At 38.9% G+C, this 25,438-nt stretch overlaps 1 protein-coding gene across 1 annotated transcript in view; it reads right to left on the bottom strand.

Moving 5' to 3' along the window:
* pkd1l1 (polycystin 1 like 1, transient receptor potential channel interacting) overlaps positions 1–25,438 on the bottom strand; it is a 67,025-nt gene that overhangs the window by 17,088 nt on the left and 24,499 nt on the right. Inside the window, exons 21-37 of the mRNA XM_088322867.1 lie at positions 25,197–25,389; positions 24,225–24,281; positions 17,691–18,029; positions 17,388–17,609; positions 16,241–16,354; positions 13,527–13,675; positions 11,048–11,148; positions 10,766–10,964; positions 9,653–9,736; positions 9,331–9,538; positions 8,059–8,165; positions 6,652–6,751; positions 6,457–6,585; positions 4,071–4,244; positions 2,746–2,920; positions 1,554–1,588; positions 26–246 (exon numbers count right to left, since the gene is read on the bottom strand). Coding sequence (XP_088178993.1) covers positions 26–246; positions 1,554–1,588; positions 2,746–2,920; positions 4,071–4,244; positions 6,457–6,585; positions 6,652–6,751; positions 8,059–8,165; positions 9,331–9,538; positions 9,653–9,736; positions 10,766–10,964; positions 11,048–11,148; positions 13,527–13,675; positions 16,241–16,354; positions 17,388–17,609; positions 17,691–18,029; positions 24,225–24,281; positions 25,197–25,389 — 2,607 coding nt within the window. The remainder of the gene's footprint in view (positions 1–25; positions 247–1,553; positions 1,589–2,745; positions 2,921–4,070; positions 4,245–6,456; positions 6,586–6,651; positions 6,752–8,058; positions 8,166–9,330; positions 9,539–9,652; positions 9,737–10,765; positions 10,965–11,047; positions 11,149–13,526; positions 13,676–16,240; positions 16,355–17,387; positions 17,610–17,690; positions 18,030–24,224; positions 24,282–25,196; positions 25,390–25,438) is intronic.

Raw genomic sequence — 25,438 nt, 5'->3', positions numbered from 1 at the left:
CCGGTCAAGTAGGAATTGCAAATACCTGAGTCCCAACAGCAGAGTGACTAGTAAACCAGCAAAGGACAGAATCAGGCACAGAATCCATGCCGAGGAGTGACACAAAAACCCAATTATCCTTTGATTTCTTCTGTGTCTGAGACCATTTGCCTCAGTTTCACACAAGGAAAGATTTTCTTCTTTTTTAACGCGCATCTGCTCCTGTGAAAAATCAGTTCGGATTCTATTGCCCTTGTTGTTTACATCCTACAATAAAAAAGAAAAGTAGAATAAATTACAAAAATAGGATCATTTAGTGCAATAGAAAATATTACCTATTGGCAGAAAACTTTGCTTATTTTAAGTATGTTTTTTTTTTCTTACATAGTTTTGAGAAATTTAACTTGTTTTACTAATAAAATAAGAACATGTTTGCTTACAGTAAGCCTAATTATCTTATCTAGCAGCTGGTAGATTGTTTTCAATATTTTCTGGGGTTTTTTCTAATCTAGATTGATTTTTTTTTTAATAAGACAAAAAAGATAATTTTTGGATATTTTAACGATGATTTTTGTTATTGTGTCTGAGAAACAAGATAAAATATCTTGAAATAAGAAACTAATATACTTAAAAATAGCAAAACTTCCTACACATAAGGTTAGAATTTGATTTATTTTTGCAGAATACCCCGTTGGCAGAAGAGTTTGCTAATCTAATTGTAATTATTTATATTTTAGGACATACTAACTTGTTTATTGATTAAAACAACAACAGTTATCCTTCAATTAAGTATAATGATCTGCCATTTGCAAGATAACATAAAAGATCTATTTAAGGGGATGATTTTTCATATTCTCATTTTAAACAGGTCAAGAAAATATTCTAAGGTGACACTGTGCAGTACTTGACCAATAGATATCACTATTACATGAACATGAACTACAGAAACTCAAAGTGACCATTTTTCTCCTCATTGTTTTGTTTTTCACAAGGGGTCTAGGTCTTGTTGTTTCGGGGTAGCCGCAGCAACAAGACCTAGACCCTCTAGGTCAGGGGTCTACAAGCTGGTGTCCTTGGGTACTAGGGTGCCCCCTAAAGGCAACAAGGGTGCCCGCAGACCTGTTCCTAAAAAAGCTAATTGAAATTGGCTGGTAATTTTTTTTTGATGTTGATTGGGTTTATACAACAACACTTCCAATAATGAACCCGGTAATAACATAGTAACAACATAGTAAAACATGATTGGTCTTTATTTTAGGAATCAAACTAGGATCCCTTTGCGCTAGTTAGTAATCGATAGTAGCTCTCAGTTTGGAAAAGGTTGGAGACCCCTGTTTTAGGGGAGCCTCATTTTATGCAAAATAAACACAAATGTTCTCTAGCTATGAATATTTAAAGAAATGCATGTTTATATGATAGTTTATGTATTTTTATGATTCGAATCAATTTGTATAGATATTTCAAGAAGTATATTTTTTACCACTAGGAAGTGCTAAATAACACAATGGCCTTGAAAACAAGAACAATTTCCTTTTTTGCAGTGCATAGGGAGTGAGAGCTGTTATAGCTGTAACCTGATCTTTCTTTGTATCGCCGTCTGTGTCGTCCGCTGCAAAGACATCATAAAAAAAAGACAACCTTAAATGAAATGCTCTTTACCATAGAGGACAAGGGTGTCAAACTCATTTTAGCTACATAATAGAAAAAACATTTTCAGAGGGGGCCGGATTAGTAAATTGATAGCATAAAAAGTGTGCAATAACTGGATTGCTGGGTGTCTTTTCACAGACTCACAATTAAATTAGGATATAATGATGAAAGATTTTATTATTAAACGATGATTGTTTATTTCCCCTTAATATTTCCTTCAATAAAATATATTCTCTTCAAACTCTTGTAGGGTTTATCAACTGTTCATTTGTAAAAACAAAATGGCAAAACAACAATTGAATTCATTTTCACCACAGTTCATTGAACTCTGGGAAACTGCAGTTTGGAAAGTGACAAAATTAGCATCCATCCATTATCTGCACCACTTATTCTCAGTGGGGTCGAGGGGGTGCTGGAGCCCATCCCAGCTATCTTCGGGCAGTGGGCAGGGGACACCCTGAACTGGTTGCCAGCCAGTCGCAGGGCACACAAGGACAGACAATTCGCTCGCTCATTCAGACTTAGGGACAATTTGGACCGGCCAATTAACCTAACATGCATGTTTTTGGAATGTGGGAGAAAACCGGAGACCCCGGAGGAAACCCACACAAGCACGGGGAGAACATGCAAACTCCACACAGGAAGGTTCGATCTCATGACCTCAGAACTGTGCCGCACACGTGCTAACCACTGCGCCACCGTGCTGCACAAATTTAGCATACAAAGACTAATTTGGATTGATGTATCGATTCGAATGTCTTGGTGCTTATGATTTTTTTTACCTGAATATGGGAACTTTCCTGTAAGATTTTATATATATATATATTTAAGAATGAGTTTATTATAACTTCTACAAAGACATATTTTTCCTAATTTCATATTTTCTTCTTTCTGTAAACAGCGCATTTGTGGCTTATATTTTAAATAAAATAACATAGGGATGGGTTTCATCAATGTTCCCTGGTTGATTAATGTTAATCAATAAACATATTTAAGATATTTAAAGTCATTGTGTCATGCAGTTCATTTTTCTCTTGTACTTCTCTCAGCATTTTCTCATATAATGATGTTGTGGGCCATGGGTTTGACACATGTGTTATAGAGGATAAACCTTACCTTCAGAGTGTCCCCGAATAGTTTGTGTCCCTTCTTTTTTTATCGTCTGCCTAACTCCATGCACTCGAAACAGGAATGATGTTAATGTTGCCAATGGCAACACAACCGACAAGCTAAATAATGCGCTTTTCAACGACACGGTCGATAGGGCTGTAATGCCCACATGGGGATCCAGCTGTGAAAAGAAATGGATGAGTTTAAGGTGTAGCAGATACTCGGAATAGGAAGAGAAAACATCAATGGTGTTTTAACTTGCAAGGAGAACAAGGGAGAGAGCATCTTCAGTTCAGAAATTCCAACCTTTTTTATATGCCCTCTTCAAAATCAATCAATAATTTGTTTGTGTTGCACTTACACGAGAAGGGCAGTGTGTATTATTTGAAAATTAGATGTCGTTCAACTGAAAACGAGTGTCAAAAAGCACCAAGAACAATACACACCACAGAAACTCAGAGTGACCAAACGGCGACATTTTCTCTTTATTTACAAGCCAGCCTTTTGTAAAGAAAAAAAAGTAAAAAAGGAAAGAACCTTAAAAATAAGAAAATGAGGAAAAAGACAGAAGAAACCACAGCAAAAAGAGGAGAAAAACAGAAAACAAAGACGAAAGCATGATAAAGAGAGGAAAAGGAAAAAAAGAAGACAGAGGAAAAATAAATTAAAGTGAACGAACTGCACCATTGTTCTTTTTATATCTTAATCAAATTTCCTGAGTATTTTTATAAAGATGCATGTTTTCATTCATTCCATCTATTTTTGATTATTTTTGATTAATTATTGTGTTGTTGTTGTTTTTTAATTAAACTGGGAAGCGCTAAATAAGGGGTCTCCAAGATTTACCATTTTGATAAGCATTTCTTAATTATGGTGTTATTACTATTCTATTACTATGTTATTACCAAGTTGTCATCATCAGGTTATGAGCAGCTCAGTCTACCACTCATCATTATCATAAATAAAGCTTCCTATAAAATCACAATCAGCCATTATATATTTTCAGAACCAATCTGTGAGATACTAGGATTGTCTTCGGGAGCTACATGGTGCCCTTGGGGACCACGCTGGAGACCCCTGCTCTAAACAATACACAATGTCCCTTTAAACGCCGAGTCCTCAAACTATCATCTCGCAGGCTGCAATTGCCCCCTAGGCTGTGAGTTTGAAACCCCTGATGCATAACAGTTAAAACAACAGTGTACAAAAACAGAACCAAATAACAAACTCCTTAACATGTGTCAAACATTAAAAGCCGAATCAACTTATCGGAATCTTAAAAGGACCAATCAAATCATTTTAACACATTTGAAGAAAAAAATTCAACCCACCTCTTCATCCATTTGTGATAATACAAGCGCATTGACACCCATGTAGCCTGCAGATAGCAGCAGGCACACGCAAAGTCTTTGTGTACGCGTAAACACGTGAGGCTGAGGGCAACTGTACACGGATATCCACATGTGGAAGTCAGCCAGGTAGTCGCACAACCTGACTCGTAACATCTGCAGAAAAATGTGAAAGTATTATGCGGAAGGTGGTAAGATGTTGACTGGATGTCGCATAATCCCTCACTGTAACGCGGTTTCACTACTTTGCAGATTTACAACGTGCATTGTGTTCTGCATTCTGATTGGCTGAATGGTCACACCGCCCTTTTCTGCCTGTGTCTGCCTGTGCATTAAGACATGGTGGTCTATGTTGTACATGTACGTAAAATAGCTTGGCGAACCTACATTACGTATACGCAACTCTTTTTTAATTATTCAGATTCTCGATTAGGCATTATCAGTGGGAATAACTAAAGAACCGGAAAAGGATCAGGACCCAAATGCGTGACGTTTCTCACACAAGCCTTTTATTTTACGGGAAATGGGGAGTCATGTACGTTAGGAAGCAGTCTGGCGTGGAATGATAGGAAGCCAGAAGCCGACGAGATCAATACCAATTGCCCGAGCAGATATCGGACGGATGGGGTCGGTAACCGACAGGACGGGACAGCCAGGATTGATATCAAAACGGGATATCGAAATTAAACAGGACAAATTTGACAGGAACGAAACTGGAAACCGATATTAAACAACGGGACAGACAGGATTGATATCAAAACTGGATTTAGAAATAAAACAGGACAAACTTGACGGGAACAAAACTGGAAACCGATGTTAAACAGGACAAAATAAACGGGAACAATACTCGACAGAATGTACCAACAGGAAACAGGACCGAGTCAAAACCCACGTCTTGCGGGGCAGAGGTTCGTTGACGGACTGACAAAGGAAGAGTGAGAGCACTGAGCTTAAATAGACGGAAAGCCAATCTGTCAACGAGCCGTGGCTGGCGCCACACGAGCAGGGAGAATTGGGCACCATGGCAACCGTGACAATAACGCCGTAACGGGGTAATCTAACTCATTACTCTTTCTGCCGTTACAACGCCGTTTTCGTTACTGACAGTAAGTTTTCACATTTCGTTTTTATAATATTGCTGTAGTTGTATATTTTAGTATATTTGTTGTTTTTCTGCAGTTAGATTTGTGTAGTATTTCTTCAGTATTTTTGTAGTATTATTGTAGTTTTATTTTGTAGTATTAATGTAGTGTCATTTTGGTAGTATTTTGTAATATTTTTGCAGCAGTATTTTTGTAATATATCTGAAGTATTTTCTTGGAGTTAACTGAGTCCTATTTTGAAGTATTCTGTCATATTTCTGCAGTAGTATTTTTGTATAATAGTATGACTGTAGTGATATTTTTTTGTATTTTGGAAGCATTTCCGTAGTAGTAATTTCGTAGTATTTCGGTAGTATTTCGTCATAACATTTCTGTAGTACTGTCATAGCATTACTGTCGTGGTATTTCTGTCGTATTTTTGTAGTATTTCTTTAGTAGTTTTCTAATATTTATTTAGTAAATTTTTGTATTATAGTATTGGTGCAGTAGTGTTTTTGTACTATTTTTATAGTGTTTTTTCATTTTTTAATGTAAAAAATAATATTATTGATTAACGAACACATGATAGCGACAAAATATAATCTTCCACACTTTTTGGGAATATGTAATGTGGGGGTTTATACCATATTTTCCTCACTATAAAGCGCACCAGATTATAAGGCGCATCTCCCCAAAATAGTCATTTGTGATATATTCATTATATATAAGGCGCACTGGACTATAAGGTGCATGGAGCTATAACTATAGTAAAAGCGAGGGTTGCGTGAATAATAAATGGATGCATTTATATTAAAATATGTTTTTCCATAAAACATCTGGTTCTACCACAAAAATTAATTTTAGCAACAAACAACCAAAGGAGGGCCCTCGAAGACCACTCTATATGTTTGTCAAAGGCAGAACAGTTACAGTATCATATAATTATGACTAACGCGTGTTCCCAATTCTATCCACCATATTTTCCTGTAAATAAGACGCACTTCCCAATTTCTGTCCTGGTTTGTAGGTGCGCCCTATAGTCCAGAAAATACGGTAATTATAATTTTACATTCAATAAGTTATTTTCAAAAGATGCTTATAAAGTACAGTACTTGTATTTGTTAAACGAATGCTTGAGCCTGCAAATACGGTTTGTTCTATGGTTTTAATGTATAACAGAGTATTGAATTAATAAATAAAGGTTTCTTCTTGGATGTAGTGTATCGCTGGTTCTATTTTGAAACCCACCCCAGAAAAAAACGAAATTACTGTATTCAAGTCTTTACCTGTGTTAATCCGATCCCTCGGGTACAAACACGAAGCGTTCTCTCCACTTGGCCATCACCTTTGCTCACGGACAACCAACAATGGCTCACAAAAACCCACGTTCGCATCTCCAAGTTTGGTTTCCCTATCTTGGGTCACAAAAGATCATGAAATTGGATTTAAGAAAACAGAACAGTACGACAAGACCATTTTACCTCAGAAACTTCCACTTGTTTTAGGTATAAATGTGGCGAAGATCCCGAGTTGTCGTGCCAGATGTGGACACCCCACACCGGACCCAGGTTATCCGCTGTACTGTAATGTCAATGAAACCTTTATTGAATTTTCTGGACTATAAGGTGCATCTAAGAACCTGAAATTGGCCAAAAACGTGAAAAATTGCCTCAAAATCATTTCGCGTTATATTCTGAAAAATAGGGTAGATTAACACGTTATTGTTTGTCGCCAAAAGGAAAAAGAAGAGAAAAGCAGAACTTGGACCACAGGTCAGATGCAAAATTCCGAACGCAAATTATCTATTGTTGTTGCTTTGGACAGTTACTGTCTGTAGGTATGAAATGCATTGCGATTATTTGGATAAAGATTTGTATTTATGGTAACAATTAGTACAAAATGACGTAATCTTGTTCGAATTGGTGTTAGCATGTCTGAGGTTAGTTTAGAATATATCTGTATAGTTAGAAACTTAAAAGGACTTTTTTTGTAATTAGATTTTAGTTTTACGGTGACCTTATAAGGGTAATGGTTGAAGCCATTGTTTGAAAAACCAGTAACTGAAGAAAAGAAGTGTCAAGAACCGGAACAGGATCAGGACCCAAACGCGTGACGTTTCTCACACAAGCCTTTTATTTTACGGGAAATGGGGAGTCATGCTCGTTAGACAGCAGTCTGGCGTGGAATGATAGGAAGCCAGAGGCCGACGAGATTGATACTAATTGCCCAAGCAGATACCGTACAGGATGGGACAGACAGGATTGATATCAAAACAGCATACCGAAATTAAACAGGACAAACTAGACGGGAAACAAACTGGAAACGCGATATTAAACAGGATACAATAAATGGGAACCATACTGGACAGGAAATACCAACAGGAAACAGGACCGAGTCAAAACCCACGACTTGCAAGGCAGAGGTTCATTGACCGACTGACAAAGGAAGAGTGAGAGCACTGAGCTTAAATAGACGGAAAGCCAATCTGTCAACAAGCCGCAGCTGGTGCCACATGGGTGGGGCCAATTGGGCGCCATGGCAACCGTGACAAGAAGTCTGTTTTTTCAGGATTCACTCGCTGTCTAGCTCTCGAAAAAGGGGATACTTCTAAGTGAGGACAGCTCGGTAACTATTTATTAATGAATTCATTTTAGTGGTGAAACCAGATAATATAATTTTGATGCATTTTCAACTAAATACATTATTTTATTAATGTATTTATTGTTTTTATATGTAACCCTAACTCTAACTGTAGTTTTAATTCCATGCACCTTATAGTCCATGTATGAAAAATATATCACATTTTTTGAGGTTTGTAGTGTGGAAAATACAGCAAATTAATAACATGACTCATGCATATAATAACAACTTCATATTGTGTTTATTACCTGAGTATGAAGGTGTCTAGGGAGTTTCTCCGGAACAGAGTGCATCCTGGGACATATAATTCTTTTGTCTGTGAGACGCCATTGCCACCATACAATGATACGTAAATCTGCCAAAAACGGGATTGAATCACTGAAATACTTTGAACGGACAGTTTGTTTTATTTGACCACTAGTTCTCACTGTATTGTGTCCTGCAACCAAAAAGGAGGGCTAAATGGCGCAAGGAAGAATAAAAACAAAAGAGACTCTAAGTGACCATACCGGACAATTTTTCTTTTTATGTTTTTGCTAAGCTTTTACCAACGTTTTTGACAATGGGACAATTTTTTTAATTTACAATGTCATAGATTCGCTGTGACGAGTAGGTTAGGTGTCATTTTGCTGAAACATTGGGGTTACATTAAAGTGCCAGTGTATAATATTCTCAGGCAAACACCGAGGTACTGATGCATGCGTTTATATATTCTGGTTTAGATTATCGTAATTCCCTGCTCTCTGGTCTTCCCAAAAAGGGTATTGTTAGCTTGCAGCTATTACAAAACTCAGCAGCACGGGTGCTTACGGGGACCGGGATTTTACTGTCCTGATAAAAAATGTGTAATAGTCAAGTCAAGTCAAGTCATTTTTGTTTGTATAGCCCTAAATCACGAAGAGTCTCAAAGGGCTTCACAGATCATTACACTATATTACACAGACTATTTTTCAGAATATTATCATACATTAAGAGTAGGTTATTCATATGCTATAGAGTAGAAGTGAGTTTTAAGCTTAGATTTAAACATTTCCACTGAGGTTGTAGATCGGATCTCAGGGGGAAGAGCATTCCACAATACAGCACTTTAAGTGGCAATTTTTTGCCTGAAAAGTGCTTTACCAATTAATTTGATTTGATTATTTAGCGCCTCCTGGTGTGAAAAGATATCAATATAGATTTTAACAATAAGCATACTTTTTTTTTAATAGTCCTAGATTGAGAAATTTGCATTTAACTTTCATGACATGAGCCTCACCTGGAGAAGGCTAACGTCATTGTCCGCCATCTTGCTGCTATGGGTAACCCAAAACTTCAGAAAAGGCTGGGCAAGAAAAAGGGAAGTTAAATAGTATCTTTTGGTCACTTTAAGTCTCTGGAGTTGGTATTTTTCCGGGTGTTTTTTAGCACTCGTTTTCCGTCACACAATACAGCGACATCTCGTAGGCACATAAAACACACCGTCCTTTAATGAAAAACGGTTGATAAAGACAGTTTCAGAGTACCAAAAATGCCATTACTTTTGCGCTCAGTCTGTATGCAGAGAAGAGGCCAGTCTGAATAGTAACAATATAAAGATATTTGTCCTTTGGACAGTTGTCATTCAGGTAGTGCACTTGTAGGCTCTTCTCAGTGATCGCATCTGCTCTTCTGCATCCAACCAATGCCGGGATGTACAGACATGCGCAAAGCAACAGGGCAATCACCACAGTCGCATTGATGGGCTGGCTGAAAAAATAAAACAATAAAAATACAAAATTTTATGTTTAAAGTACTTAGCTTGGATTAGTCACTCATGTTAAAACATGCAATCAAGTACTGCCTTCATTTTTTAAACCTTACCTGAGAAATAAATCCAGGTCAGCTTCTTCACAGGTCGTTGGAATCTGTTTTTGCACCACAGTTAGCGGCCTCAACTGGTGACAACTTAGAAAAAATAGAAAATAGCATTAGGTAGGCAAGTGTTTCCCAACCTTTTTTGAACCCAGGCACACTTGTTTTCTTAGATCTGGGAAGCACGCGCCTCCGATGAAAGTGCTATCAAAAACCTTATTTCCGACTCAGAGTGTGTTCTTTTCTTAATTTATTTTCTCATTTTTTAACCTTGACAGTCTTTAGGATTTTTTTTCCGTTTCTCTAAGTTAATAAAATTCAGCTGATGCATTTTGATTCAGGATACATATGCGAGTGTGACGTCTGCTTTCTACCATTTCCAGAATATTTTCTAAAGCTGAGGTTGCGCAAGTTATGAAAAAATGACGTATGATAAACGATGCACATGAGGAGAAAGATTTAACGATTTCAAAGAAGTTAATAATTTGCATCTGTAAAACAGAATGGAGGACGAATAATGACTACTCGATTATAAAGCCTAAGACTGCAACCACGTAACATAGTTGAAGGTAAATGCATCTGTATCCTTCTCATTTCCAGTATTTTGTGACATTTTTAAAAAAGAACTCTGCTCGCACCTTGTTTTAAAACCATTATTCATGACAAAAATGAAGGTCAAAATGAGCCTCAACAATACTAGGTTTTAAAGGAGGGGTTTTAAAGTGTCTGTTGAAATGGGACACCCTATTTCATAGATTGTATTAAATCATCAAATGCCACAGTGAAATAAAATCATTTGAAGAATCATTTTTTGTCTGGAAGGCTGGTTTAGTGGTTTTACTAAATTTTGTCGGAAAAAATATGAAATGTGAAAAATATACTGTATTTATATACTTTGATTTGATGGCTCTTTCAGTCAAAAAGGTTTCTGATACATGTTATAAGAGATGCGCAGAATGGCCTGTTGTCTGGGATTTTCCTCCCATTTTAGTGATCTGTTCATTGATAATACACAGTTGGTCGATACAGTCAAACAGACCCTGCTTGACCCGCTTCATTACCAATCGGTTAAAAAACACCGAGATATCCTATGAACAGGTTTTGGCATGAAAACACATGTACCTGCAGTTGATAGCATTGCTGCTGTCTGCTTGGTGTGCACTGCATCCAAGATCAGTCCAGACCCCTTCGAGGCAGTCAAAAGACAAGCAATGGCTGGCTTCCACTGTCAAAGTGTAATTGATCTCTTCCCTCAGGTGCTTGTGTTGAAGTGGTTTACCATAGTCGCTGCTTAACAGTGCCAAGTAGCCAACCCCGGGAGCTGAATAATGAATTCCTTATCAGTTTAATCCACAATAATTAGCTAAAAAGAAAATCAATGGCTGTGGGAAAAAAAACACATACTGTTGAGGTAGGATGGCGGCAGGGTAATGCGGGTGGTGTTGGTCTTCCAGAAGTGAATCTGACGCAGGTGGTAAATGCCAGGGGCTGGCTTCACATACATTCTGCCACATTTGAGTCAATAATCAACTCATATACACATACTAGTCAACATCAGCCAATTGCTCCCCTTATTAATGATTGCAAACACAATGCAGCACCTATTTACTCAAAGCAGGACAGACTATGAAGAAGAAAAATCAAAGATAATTGGTTTCAACCATTTAATTGTATGTACCGAATAAACAATCAATTGTTTCTGCCTTTTCGTTAGTTTTTTTCCCCACTTGCAGGAAATGTAGTGTTGTTAATTATACGTAGCAATGTAGGATTTCACAGACTTCATCCGTTCTACAGATTGTTTTACTCTAACAAAAACTGTCTAGTTTGGTTTAATTGGCAAAAAAGAAGCGAGATTATCAGTTCCCATTGTCTTCCTATACTCTGTTTCAGAGGTAGGATTGGGCCTAAAAGCCCAAGTCTCACCAATTATCTTGATTCGCAGGACCGAGCCCGAAGCAAACCCGGGATTTCACATTTTATTTTTGAGGACTTGTGTGGCGGTGAGGTGATTTCTGATGACCAGACATGGGACCAAGTCACACATGTGCAAGTCTCAAGTAAGTCTCAAGTCTTCACCTTCAAGTCCCAAGTAAGTCCCAAGTATTTTTTTCTTGGGCAAGTCAAGTCACAAGTCAAGTCCCGAGTCTTAGATTGCCAAGTCCAAGTCAAGTCACAAGTCATAAAAACAGCGACTCGAGTCGACTCGAGTCCAAGTCACTAAGTCTCAAGTCCCCATGTCTGCTGATGACACATTTTGTTTCAAATAGCAGGTGTAGAGCAAATAAGTCTAGCACAAAAATGACTTCCACATTCTTGGTTTCAAGTAACTCAGAGCTTTGTAATGAATGAAACAACGGCGTCCCCTTTGGAATGTTCCCGGATGTACCAATTCACCATGTACCATAATGAAATCTGATAACATGAAGTTATGAATGTAATTAACACATTCAAGGCTATGTATTGATAAAATAATGTTCTCACCGTATGCAATTATGTCGATTGAAGGGACATTCTCAAGTAAAGAACATTACGCAAACTTCTCATTTCTTAGGCTTTCTAACAAGTTTGGCAATTTCAAACACCGTCACCCGATACGGAGAGTATCAGATATCTGAGACCACACCCATAGAGGCATGATCTGGTCCAGCATCACTGGTCAATATAAAAAGAATTGGCTGAGCAATAGCCTTCCTCTTTTCTTTTGCCTTTGCGCCAAGCAGCTGTGCGGGCCTGTACTGCTGCCTTGAGTTCAGCACATGGTCCATACGTTGCAACCATTCTAAGCACGATACCAAATCTCTCCGCAACAACAAGTAAGAGGATGGTTTCAGATTTAACACCATGTTTGCTAGTTCACAAGAATGAGCATTTTATTTTTCTGTACCAAGGAATCACCCCAAATCGACTAGCATTATAGCAGGAAACTTTCTCTTTGTTCTAGTAACTTCCAGACTTTCACCGGTCGAAAACTCTATCGTATAACTAATCTTCTAGCTATAATTTCCAGCGCCTTTTTTTTTCTATCATTAATTATCCGTGTTAATAAATTGTGTGTTTTATTTCAATTTGTCTTGTTCATTGAATCAATTTTTTGGGGATTACTAATTCATATCAGAACTAAAAGAACTCAAAGTAATAACGTAATTTAATTTTTTATCAGTGCCGGAAATTCTTGCATCCTTCAGAGAAAAAAGATTTATGGTGGAACACAAGCAACACTTGTAAATTTGTTTACTGATTGCAATAAATAATAATTTGTTTCAAGCCTAACGATTTTCAAAATTAAAGCTAGAAAAATCCCTTCACACACTTTAATATAAAACTGCCTAAATATTTACATCTTTTATATAAATCTATCTTCAGAGATCATACTAACTAATAATTCTCCATTATTCCTGTACTTTTTTCAGAGTTGACGGTAAAATTTTGAGCTCGTCTGTCATTTTGACTGGTGTAAAACTGGGCCATATAACACAGCAGCAGTATGTTCTTATGAATCTAGCGCAACACTTTAAGAGAGAGAGGCCGGGTGGCTGTTCTTCTGTGTCTTTAAAATAAGAAAGAACAAGTGGACAATATTTTTAAAAAAGACAGCGAGAGGGAAGCCCGACCCAAACGTTATGATTGACATTTTAGACTTTTGCACTTGAACATTGACTGATTTCATTAGGCTGCTATAGAGTTTTTATGGTACCATGTCCACACTTTTGCTTTTAATGTGCATATTGTATCTGTGCAGGATTGTAAAATTATTTTCCCATAAATTAATTACAGGACATACATAACTAAAAATGGTTTAAAAAAAAACTTGAGAAACACAGAGAAAATGCATAGGTTGACAGGTATGGATACAAAACATGCCATTTGAGACATACTCTACCTGAAGAGAAGCATTATGGGAGATGGCCGTTGAGTTTTGGGTACAAAAAACACACTGAGCTGAATTGCCTTCTGTAAATTATCCTTGGTTATATTGAAGCTGTGGTAGTTGATTTGATGTCGTAGTAGGACATTCTCGAATGCAGACTCCTTTGACGAGATAAATGGCTAAATTAAGATTTCAATACAATTCGAATACAATGCAACGTATAGTCATTGTAACATGTAAAATGCAAAACTAAGTTAAAAGACAAATTTCTGATGGTGTAAGAACCTGTACAAGAGAAAATACCACAGTTTAAAATTTTAAGTTAATGGTCATAAGTATAAAAATATGTAATGATAAAATAATACCAAAATAAGATAATTAGATAAATATTCAAATCAATATGTCAATTAACACACAAAACGATTATTTATCTTAAGTTAGCTTTGGCAATGCTGTTAATTTTTTTAAAGGGACAGTGCCTCCTAGTAGTAAAACAAACTTCAACCATTAAAAAACAATATTGATTTAAATATGACTCATAAGCATGCACTATCATATAATAATGCATTTTTAGAAATACTCCTAGGTTGAGAATTTTGCATGAACTTAAATAACATAAGCCTCAACCGGAGGGAGCTGGCATGATTGTCCGCTCGTAGAGGTACCCCAAAAACCCCAAAAACTCAAAAAGACTGAAAAATAGGCAGAAAACTGTGGTTGTTTGAGGCTCTGTGTGTCAAGAACCGGAACAGGATCAGGACCCAAACGTGTGACAATCTCACACAAGCCTTTTATTATACGGGAAATGGGGAGTCGTGCACGTTAGGCAGCGGTCTGGCGTCAAAAGACAGGAAGCCAGAGACCGACGAGATTGATTCCAATTGCCTGAGCAGATATCGGCCAGATGGGGTCGATACCGGACAGCACGGGACAGACAGGATTGATAATGAAACAGGATAACGAAATAAACAGGACAAACTAGACGGCAACTAAACAGGAAACCAATATTTAACAGGACAAAATAAACGGGAACAATACCAGACAGGAAATACCAACAGGAAAACAGGACTGAGTCCGAACCCACGTCTTGCAGGGCAGCGGTTCATTGACGGACTCACAACGGAAAAATGAGAGCACTGAGCTTAAAAAGACGGAAAGCCAATGTGTCAATGAGCCGCAGCTGGCGCCACATGGACGGGGCCAATTGGGCGCCATGGCAAGCGTGACACTGTGCTTTTTATTCTTCCTTGTGCTTTTTAGCGGCCATTTTTAGTTGCACTGCACAATACAGCGACATATAGTGGTCAGGTAATACGCGCTGTCCCTTTAGGTGTTTAAGCAAAAATACACGCTTATGTAAAGTAATATATCATTGCTGTATATGGAAGACTCAAAAATTAAATTTTTCAGGAGGATGAAAAAAGCACTTTCATTCTATAAATGCCATATAAACAGATTTGGCAAACAATTACTTTTTAATAAGAGACAGTGTGCATTATTTGAACACTAAATGTCGCTGTATGGTGTAGTGAAAACAAGCGCTAAAATGCACAAAAATACAAAGTACGGAGACTCAAAGTGACCAAACCAAATGCCTCAACCTACAAGTATTGTAAAAAATGCAGGTTTATATCATAGTTCATGTCCTTTATTAACTTTATTTTTTCAAACAATTATTTTGTTTTTTTAAAGATTTTTTAATGACTTTTCTACCACTATGAGGCGCTAAATAATACACACTGCCCCTTTTACAAACTATTTAGTGACAATTTAAATAACGAACAAATAAAAACTATTGCCTGAGTTTTTTTTTCCTGAATGACAATCCAAACAATTTTAGTATGCACATGTTAAATACTATTTGACTTTTATTTGTAAAATTTCGTTTTATGAATCAGGTTTACAGCCAATCAAAATATTCGTATTATAATGGGAGTCTTTGCTACAAATCTCTAAGTTCTTCATATGATGTTTAAAACAACTTTATTCCAATGATAAGTTTATTGTGTTTTAAATATTGGATACAGTACCTGCAAAGTAAAATGCATAGGATGCCATTTCGTTATTTGGACTATTATACCTCACTGTTTACACCATTGTCACTTTCAGCCAATCGTGTTGCTGGACTTTAATTTCCACACCGACTAGGTCAGATATGCTTTTGTAACCTAGAGCTAATAAAAAAGGGGGGTGCTCAGGGTTGTGCCATTAGAACAGGTTGGAATTACTTATTGAAGGTTTGAGCTCCAGGTTCTCCTTGCAGGTTCAAAATCCAATGATGTCTTCTCTCCTTATTTAAAGTGTCTACTAAACTTTAAACTTCTAATCTTCTATGCAATATTTTAGAAATTACAGCATGGTGACAACATTTATTGCAGAGGCCTGGGAATGTTTTCTCCCCATGTATGTCCCAAAAGTAATGGTCCAAATTTTCTAGAAAAGTGCCACTCATTATTGACCCCATTAAACTGTTTAGTAATCCATCCATCCATCCATTATCTGCACCGCTTATCCCCAGTAGGGTCGCGGGGGTGCTGGGGACCATCATCTGTTTGGTATTATCTTTTTTAAAATATCCAACGTCACGAAATGGCACGTTTTTGAGAAAGGGCAGAGCGGCAAGAGCTCCAGCACCACCTCTTGTGTATCTGAGAACATAACTGATGTTTCAGTTTCTTAGCTTAAATCGCCGTTTCTATAACTATAGATACAAATGTGTCTCCTACTTTGTGTAGTTTTGGTTTTATCTCCATAATGATTGGCTGAACAAGCGATCGAACAGAGATTTTTCTTCTTGTGTTGCATCTATACAGAGCCAACTCAATCACTGGTCCACTTATCTGCAAAACAGAAAAACATTTTATTGTTGTATTTGTTTGAAGCAGTAGGATTAGTGCAGGGTTTTTCAACGAGTGAGCCGCGGCACAACAGAGACCTTGTCTGGTATGCCGATGGAAGATTTTCGATTTTGTCTAGCAGTCACAAAAAAATAAAATAAATTTTTTGTGTGGTCGTTGGTCCACTTAAAGGTCCAGTTACCATAGTCAGAAATAATAGAAAACAAATTAAAGTTATTTGCGTAACAAACAAAAAAATAAATACAATTAGCAAATTGATATTATTAGTGTATTAGTATTGTATTAGTATTACAGTATTATTATTTTTAGCTTTGTGTACAGTAATCCTTCGCTGTTTTGCATTTACTTTCGCTGTTTTGCTACCTCGCAGATTTTTGTCATGCATTGTATTCTGATTGGCCTAGGTCTGCCTGTGCTTCAATAACCTTGCGGTCTTAGTTGTGCACGCACATTAAACAGCTCGACCAACCTACATTACGTACATACAACTCTTATCCAATGTCTGTAAAAAAACATCTTGTCAAAGCAGGGGTCTCAAACTTCTGCCCCAAGGGCCAAATGCAGCCCCTGGTATGATAGTTTGAAGCTTCCGCATTAATGTAAAAGTTTATTGTACGTGCAGCACACGCAAATTATGAATTCATTATTTCTTATTGATTGATTTCTTTTTAAAGGAATATAAATAGAATACAGTAAGTCAGAGTGATATCACGCGCAAGGTAGTGGTTTTCTCCTATTCCAGGATGAAAATTGTAAAAGTAAGAAAAGGACTGTCTCAAATATAGTTCAAATGCTAACCCTAACCTCATAAAGGATAAAAAAAGACGAGTTTGAGCCCATCTAAGAATTTTACATACTTGCACCTGCAACAAAAAGGATTTGCAATAATGATTTTAGCCAGAAAATGGCGTCAGCATGTAAAATATTTTGAAGTTACATATAGCACCTTGATTATATAAATAAAGGTTTGAACTTTGCAAAAAAAAAAGGATTGACTTTATCTGATTCTACTCACCCTTCCAGAATAAGAAGCCCAAATCCACGGTGGGTGCTTGAGTTCTGCAACAAGGCTTAGCACACAGTCACCTCGAATATAGTAAATGAGGGACGTAGGTGTATAAAAAATCACTGAATCACTGCTGATGATTGACAGTGACGAGTTGTGTCGTTTAATAAAGAGAGAAACAGCATCGCTACAGACCTTGTGCTCATGGGTTTTGCTGAAGAATGAGTGCTCCTAAAATGAGAAACAACAAAAAAAGACAATTGAAAACACAATTGAGAATGAATTGGGTAACTTTGAATGGCAATTTCTCACCATAATCAAGTCACGAGCAGTTTGTAAGATATTTTCCACAAGCTGTTTTAGCAGCTGCATCGGACTTGTTTGATAATCATCACTGAAGGAATCGGAAATGTCCTTTCTTTGCTTTAACTGAGCGTGTGCTTCCGATGTTACCTCGCAGGTAAAATCGACAACGTTAGTTTTTTCGGGGCTGATATCATAACCATGTACGGCAGCCTCCAGGCTATACGATAATATTTTGATTAGGATGTCAAGCGTCTTCTGATCCAGTTGGAATTTCTTGTGCTGGGAATACTGCCTTGAAAGGGTCTTTATGTGAATGGCCACCTTTCTGACACTGGCAAATGTGACCTAATGGAAAGAGGACATTACTGTATTTTCCGCACAATAAGGCGCACTGGATTATAAGGCGCACCACCAAAATATTTTTTTTGTCATATACGAGGCACACCGTACAGTGAGACGCATGAAATTAAGAGTATAGTAAGTGTTTACACATGTACCGTAAATTTCTATGCCATGCATACATACTGTATGTGCTTCTGACCAGAATCGCAAATCATTGTATGCAATGGGAATCAAACCTGAGTAGTGGCAGTGAGAACATAGACATACGACCACTGGAGCACTAGTGGTACAGATGACATGTGAAGTGGCATTAGAGATTATCCCACGGTGCCAGCAACACTGCATTCCGTTAAACAGTCTGTCCACTTCTTCACCTTCTCAGTTAAATATGAATGCGTACGTAAAAGAGAGTCAAGTCAAGTCAAGTCAAGTCAAATTTATTTATATAGCCCTTAATCACAAAAATGTCTCAAAGGACTGCACAGGATTACAGTTACAAAATTACACAATTACCTGATCTTAAACTAGCAAACCAGCATGCGGGCAAGGAAAAACTCAAAAACCTCAGTGTGAGGAGAAAAGAGAAACCTTGAGAAAGGACCTCACATGTGGTAATCCCCCTTCCAGGATTGAACAGGGTGAATTACAATTAGCATTACTGTACACAGAAAAGTAAACACTAGGTAAGATGTTGAAAATGTCCGGAAAGAGCATGACATCAACGACGACGCCAGCTGGTAAATGCAGGGGTTGACATGCTGCAGGTCAGACCCCGGTCCGCTGACCCATCCCAAATCATCCTTCTCCTTCGTATCAGCCAGGCAGGCCTCAGAAAAAGACAGGACAAAACAGAATACGAGGTGGGCATCAATCATATGCTTTGGAATAGAAGTGTGTCTTAAGCCTCAATTTAAAAACTTCCGTTGAGGTTGCAGATCTTATCTCCAGAGGCAGGGCATTCCACAACACCGGGGCCCGGATGGAGAACGCTCTCGAGCCCGCAGACTTCTTGGCTCTCGGAATCACAAGTAGACCGGCATTTTCCGAGCGCAGACTCCGTGCAGGAACATAGGGGGAAATCAAATCAGAGAGATAAGAGGGTGCAAGCCCATGCAAACATTTATATGTTAATAAGAGAACCTTAAAGTCACATCTTAAGTGGACTGGGAGCCAGTGCAAGTTGGCCAATACAGGTGTAATATGCTCAAACTTTTTAGTCTTAGTCAAAAGTCTAGCTGCCGCATTCTGAACCAGCTGCAAACTTTTAATGCTAGACATCGGGAGACCAGAAAGCAATACATTACAGTAATCAAGCCGAGAAGTAATAAACGCATGAATTAAAATCTCTGCATCTGATTGGGACAGCATTGAACGAATCTTCGCAATATTACGGAGGTGGTAGAAAGCTATTCTAGTAATATTTTTCACATGTAACTGAAACGACAGATTAGGATCAAATATAACACCTAGATTTTTGACCGAGTCACTATGGGTGATATTACATTTGTCTAGGTTCAGGGTAATGTTTGAAAACAAATGACGACAGTGAGCTGGACCAATAATCAACATTTCAGTTTTTTCTGGGTTAAGGCGTAAAAAATTATTTGACATCCATCTTTGAATCTCAGTAAGGCAATCCTCCAGATTTCTAAAACTTAAATGTCCAGTTTTTTCCAGTGGCACATACAGTTGAGTGTCATCTGCATAGCAATGGAAACTAATATTATACTTGCGGATAATGTCACCAAGCGGGATCATATAAATACTAAAAAGAAGGGGGCCAAGTACAGAGCCTTGAGGAACACCACAAGGGACATTAGATTGTTTAGAGGTCATATTGCCATAGTTAACACATTGCATCCTGTCTGACAGGTAGGACCTAAACCACGAGAGTACAGTTCCTGAGATATCAATGCGTTCTAGACGAATCAATAATATGTTGTGGTCGACCGTATCAAAAGCAGCGCTGAGATCCAGCAGCAGTAACATTGATGAGGCACCAGAATCTATTGTTAAAAGGAGATCATTGGTTACTTTTGCAAGGGCTGTCTCAGTAGAATGATTTGCTCTAAATGCTGACTGGACAGTTTCAAAAAGGTTATTTTCTGACATGTAGTCATTTAGCTGCTGTGCAACGACCTTTTCAAGTAATTTCGCAAGAAATGGCAGATTTGACACTGGCCTATAATTACCTAGGCTTTCTGGGTCAAGGTTAGGTCGCTTAAGCGTGGGTTTAATGACGGCAGACTTGAAGGCTACAGGAACAATACCCGAGGATAGCGATATATTAATAATATTTAAAACTGATGGTCCTAAGATCTCAAACAGATCCTTTACCAGTGAAGCTGGAAACGGATCAAGCAGGCACGTAGTTTGTTTGGCCCTACTGACCATCTGTGTTAGATTATCAAGGGACAATTCATTGAAACTGGAGAATGTTTCTAAACAACCGCTGACACAGTCCATACCTAGCACCTCCACATCTTTGATATAGGAGGAGGAAACAGAGCGTTCTTTTAAAATTTCATTCCTGATTAGTTGAATCTTTTTATTAAAAAATTCCATAATGTCATTAGCAGAATGAGTGCAACCATTTGGGTTAAGTTGTTGTCTGGTAAGTTTCGCCACTGTGTCAAATAAAAATTTTGGATTATTCTTATGTTCAACAATAATCTTAGAGAAATACGAAGCTTTAGCTGAGGCAAGAGCTACTTTATATTTCAGCAAACTGTCACACCAGGCCAGTCGAAAAACCTCCAGCTTAGTAGTGCGCCATTTTCGTTCAATTTTTCTGCAACTTTGTTTGAGTAACCTAGTTTCTTCAGTAAACCAAGGTGTATTCTTCTTGGGTCGGAATTTATACTTTAGGGGCGCCACAGAATCAAGAACATTTACCAAAGCAGTATTGAAGTTGTTTGTAAGTGAGTCAACAGACCCAGTGTACGAAGGGAAGGCTGCAGTTACCGTAGGTAATAATTCTTTTAAGGCTAACACCGTTTTAGGGCGGATATTGCGACTGCTAAAGCCTATATTTTCCTTATCACAGTAAACATTAAACAACACCTCACATTTAACAAAATAGTGATCAGAGATGGCATTAGGATACGGTAACACTGTAACATTTGAGGCTACAACGCCACGGGTCAGGACAAGATCTAGAGTGTTCCCATCTTTATGAGTTGGCACATCAACTATTTGATTGAAACCAAATGTATCCATCAGTGACTTAAATGCAATTGCAAGTGAATTTGATGGGGAGTTTATGTGAACATTAAAATCACCAATAATTACAACATTATCCGCATACGTAACTAAGTCTGTTAACAAATCAGAAAATTCTTCCAAAAAATTTGAGTATGGTCCAGGTGGGCGATACACAACAACTACATAAATTGGTGTTGACATTAAGGACCTCATAACAAGTGCTTCAAACGTTTTAAAACTAGTAGGGGTATTAGAAGTAAATTTCAACCTATTTTCCGATATAAGAGCAACACCTCCACCTTTTTTGCATGGTCGTGCCAAGTGCGCACTCACAAAGTTAGGGGGAGAAGCCTCATTTAACACTACAAACTCATTTGGTTTCAACCAGGTCTCACAAAGGCCAATAAGGTTAAGATTGTGTTCATTAATAAGGTCATTAACAAGTAAAGCTTTGGAGGCTAGTGATCTAATATTAAGAAGGCCAAGCTTCAGCACTGTGGACTGAGCTGAAACCTTTCGCGAGTTTTGCACCTTAGTGGTAACCACCACAGGATTCGACTGCCGGTCCCGGGTCTTGTGCCTTGCATGACGGCAGATGCGGCCCGAATTCCATACCACAGGAATATTGTTGACCGGTGGAGTAGCAGGATGACTATTGGTAGAAAATAATGTTATTTCTTCTCCCTCCTCACCTAACAAGGGAGAAACAGAGGTAAGAGGCACAGAAGAAGATGCTATAGAATAGTATAAATCAGGGTGTATGGTGCAGTCAGTAGAACACTCTAAACTACAAAAACTATGTGAATTGCATGAATCTAGCATAGCGCTAGTTAGCTCTAGCGTTACAGACTCCACACCCATGGTAACAGGTTCACTAATCACCTGTGACCTGGCCTGCACTAGTGTATCCTGTCATGGAAGGCTTAAACAGTAATCTATATTTTTAGAAAGAGTGAGAGCACCTTCCCAGTTAGGGTGAAGGCCGTCTCTCCTCAGCAGGTCAGGTCGGCCCCAGAAAGCAGGCCAGTTATCCACAAACCTAAATCCCTTCTGATTGCAAAAACTTGCCAGCCATCGGTTTAGCGAGACTAGTCTGCTAAACCTCTCATCATTGCCTCTCGCAGGCAAGGGGCCAGAGACAATTACTCGATGCCGACTCATCTTTCTGGCGAAATTACAGGTCCTAGCAATATTTTTCTTTGTAATCTCAGATTGTCTCATTCTAGTATCATTGGAGCCGACGTGAATGACTATATCGGTGTAGCTAGCCCTGTCCTGGTGTCTAGGTTTGCTCGTCAGCTCCCTCAAATTAGCCTCAATGTCGGGTGCTCTGGCCCCAGAAATACACATAACCGTGGCTGGGGTGCTAAGCTTTATGTTACGGGTGATGGAGTCACCTATAACTAGGGTGCGGGAGCCAGTAGACCGGGGTGGAGTGGGACTAGCTAGGGGGCTGAACTTGTTATGCGTCTGAATTTGCTCACCGCGATTAGCATGCCGTTTAGGGCTAATGCTAACCGGACTAGCAGGTTCGCTACAACCCACGCTAGCAGTGGTGTCCGAGGCACCTAACATTTTCCGTTTAAACTGCTCTAGCTCACGGACACGTCCCTCTAGAAGGGCAACCTGCCTACGGACACGGGAGCAACCTTTACAGCAACCCATACTTACTTGTAAGCGTCGGATGCCAAGAGCGTCCTAGCAGCCGTGGGAGGGGATATCCTTCAACAACGATCGGCAGCAGCTTCCGACTGTAAAAACAATTGTGCGCGGCACTTACCTTGCGCCAATCGTCCGAGATACTTACCCGAAACTTTTCAAGATAAAAAGTCTCAATCCAGAATTCTGCTAAAGTAGGAATCTGAAACAATCTCGTAGACGCGACGACGTGAGCAACACAAAATTCCCGAAAAGAGCATGTACATTATTTTGTTGAAAGAGTTTCTGTTTTCTCCATTCTCTAATATTTGTTGGTGAAGTAGAGCAACTGTTTAAACTATCAGAATGCACAATTCAAATCAGTGTTCTCCACACTGTAAAAATAGTGTGATAATGAGATATGGTCAAATCCTTAGTCGTATGTCATTTGTAACACTAATGTTGTAGTTGTAATGTGTCGGTGTCACGGCCAGAACGGAATCAGGACCCAATTGCGTAACGTTTACCACAAGTTTTATTGAAAGAAAGAGGAAGGGCTGTGTCCACGATCCGGTGATCGCTGGACGCGGGAAGCAAGTCGCTCTCGCACTCGGATTGTAATCTGAATACGGAAGTGGATCTTTCATAGCGAGCGATGGTGGTGTCAGAGACGGAAAAAGTTCGGTAGCCAGGACAGGGAGAGCAAAAACATGGTCGGGGTCGGAAACTAGTCGTAAGCCTGAACGTGAGAGTAAACGTAGTCAGGATCAAAAATGGGTCAAAAACCAGGACAAGGGAGCAGACGTGGTCGGGATCAAAACAGGTCGTAGCCAGAGACAAATGTGAGCAAAAGCAGGTCAGGCGGGAGTCAGGGTCAAAAAAGCCTGCCTTGTATCAACAGAGGTTTGCAGACGGACTGACAACAGGCGAGTGACAGGACTGGTTTTAATTAGGGGCAGGGAGCCAATCAGATAGCCCGCAATGGCTGGCGCCAAATGGGCTGTTCACTGGTGATTCAAATCGGTAATCATGACAGTTGGGACTCTCACTGCCACTACTTGTGTTTGATTCTTGTTGCATACAATGTTTTGCAATGTAAGTCAGTGATGTTTATCGATTTGATGAATTATTGTACAATCATTGCTCAGATGCAGTTACCATAGAACCTTATATGATAACGTATACCTATGATTACTGTTCTCTTTACTAATCTGGTCTGCCGTATTTTGAGGTATAGAAGGTGGACCTGGTTATGGGGTGCACTTTCAAATTTCTGTGTAAACTGGGGTTTTTAGGTGTGCCTTATAGTCCGGAAAACACATATTTTTTAATGTTTGCCTGTATTAAAAAGGTTACCTGTTTTGTAACTTGCAAAAGATCTCTGAGGATTCCTATGTGGTCAACCATTGAGTCCTGGCATAAAATAAATGTTAGAAAACTTTGAATATTGGAACAAAAGAGTACTAAAGATGAGTGGTTCTTCAAACTCATGTTTGTACGCCTCTTTTGTCACTTTCCAGTCTGCATAAGTTTCCCTGAGTTGAATAAATTCTAGTGGAAATAAATTCAATTGGACTGGCTGGCAACCAATTCAGGGTGTCCCCTGCCCACTGTTTAAAGATAGCTGGGATGGACTCCAGCACCCCCGTGACCCTACCTAGGATAAGCGGTGCAGATGGTGGATGGATGGATGGATGGATGGATGGATGAATTCAATTTTTTTTTTTCAATATTTCCTTAAATGCACAAATGATAAACACTACACAATCATAAATCTTAGTGAAGGAAAAAAATATAATGTTCATTTAATAATCATCCATTTAATTGTGAACCTCATAAACGACCCCCAGCCCTCCAGCTAAGGCACACTTTTTATGCCATTTACTTACTAGTCCTGGGCAGCATGTGCGGCACAGTTCATGTCATGGGAACCTCCTGCGTGGGTTCAAATCCAGCTCCAGACTTCCTGTGCGGAGTTTGTATGTTCTCCCCGTGCTTGCGTGGGTTTCCTCCGGGCACTCCGGTTTCCTCCCACATTCCAAAAACATGCATTTCAGGTGAATTGGCCGGTCGGAATTGTCCCTAGGTGTGAATGAGCGAGTGAGTTGTCTGTCCCAGTGTCCCCTGCCCACTGCCCGATGATTGCTGGGATGGGCTCCAGCACCCCCGCGACCCTACTGAGGATAAGCGGTGCAGCTGATGAGATGAGACTTACTAGTCCTGCCCCGTGAGAATGTTTTTCTACCATGTGTCCCCTGAGATTAATATAGTTTGACACCTCTGATTCATATATTTTCAAGAATTTGAGTTTTTGTGGTATTTGTGTACCTGGTCGGTAGTTTCCACATTGCACATTGTGCAAATGAGTGCACTACGCATGTCCCTCTGTGCGTGGATGTTTGCCAGCTGGTCCAAACTGAGTCTATTCAAGATGCCAGACAACAAGCTAACGTAGTTGCAAATTTCTGCGTTGTTCCCAAGTAAAATCAATGCAGAGAGGTTCTTCAGCCCTGTTTGGGCCCTGGAGGGAGAAAGCTAAAGGTTAGACAAAATATTTTTTTAAATGTATT

The sequence above is a fragment of the Urocampus carinirostris genome, chromosome 18 (genome assembly GCF_059441175.1).
Source record: "Urocampus carinirostris isolate Australia breed hairy pipefish chromosome 18, RoL_Ucar_1.0, whole genome shotgun sequence".
Lineage (NCBI taxonomy): Eukaryota > Metazoa > Chordata > Actinopteri > Syngnathiformes > Syngnathidae > Urocampus > Urocampus carinirostris.
This window is presented reverse-complemented; position numbering and strand designations above follow the sequence as displayed.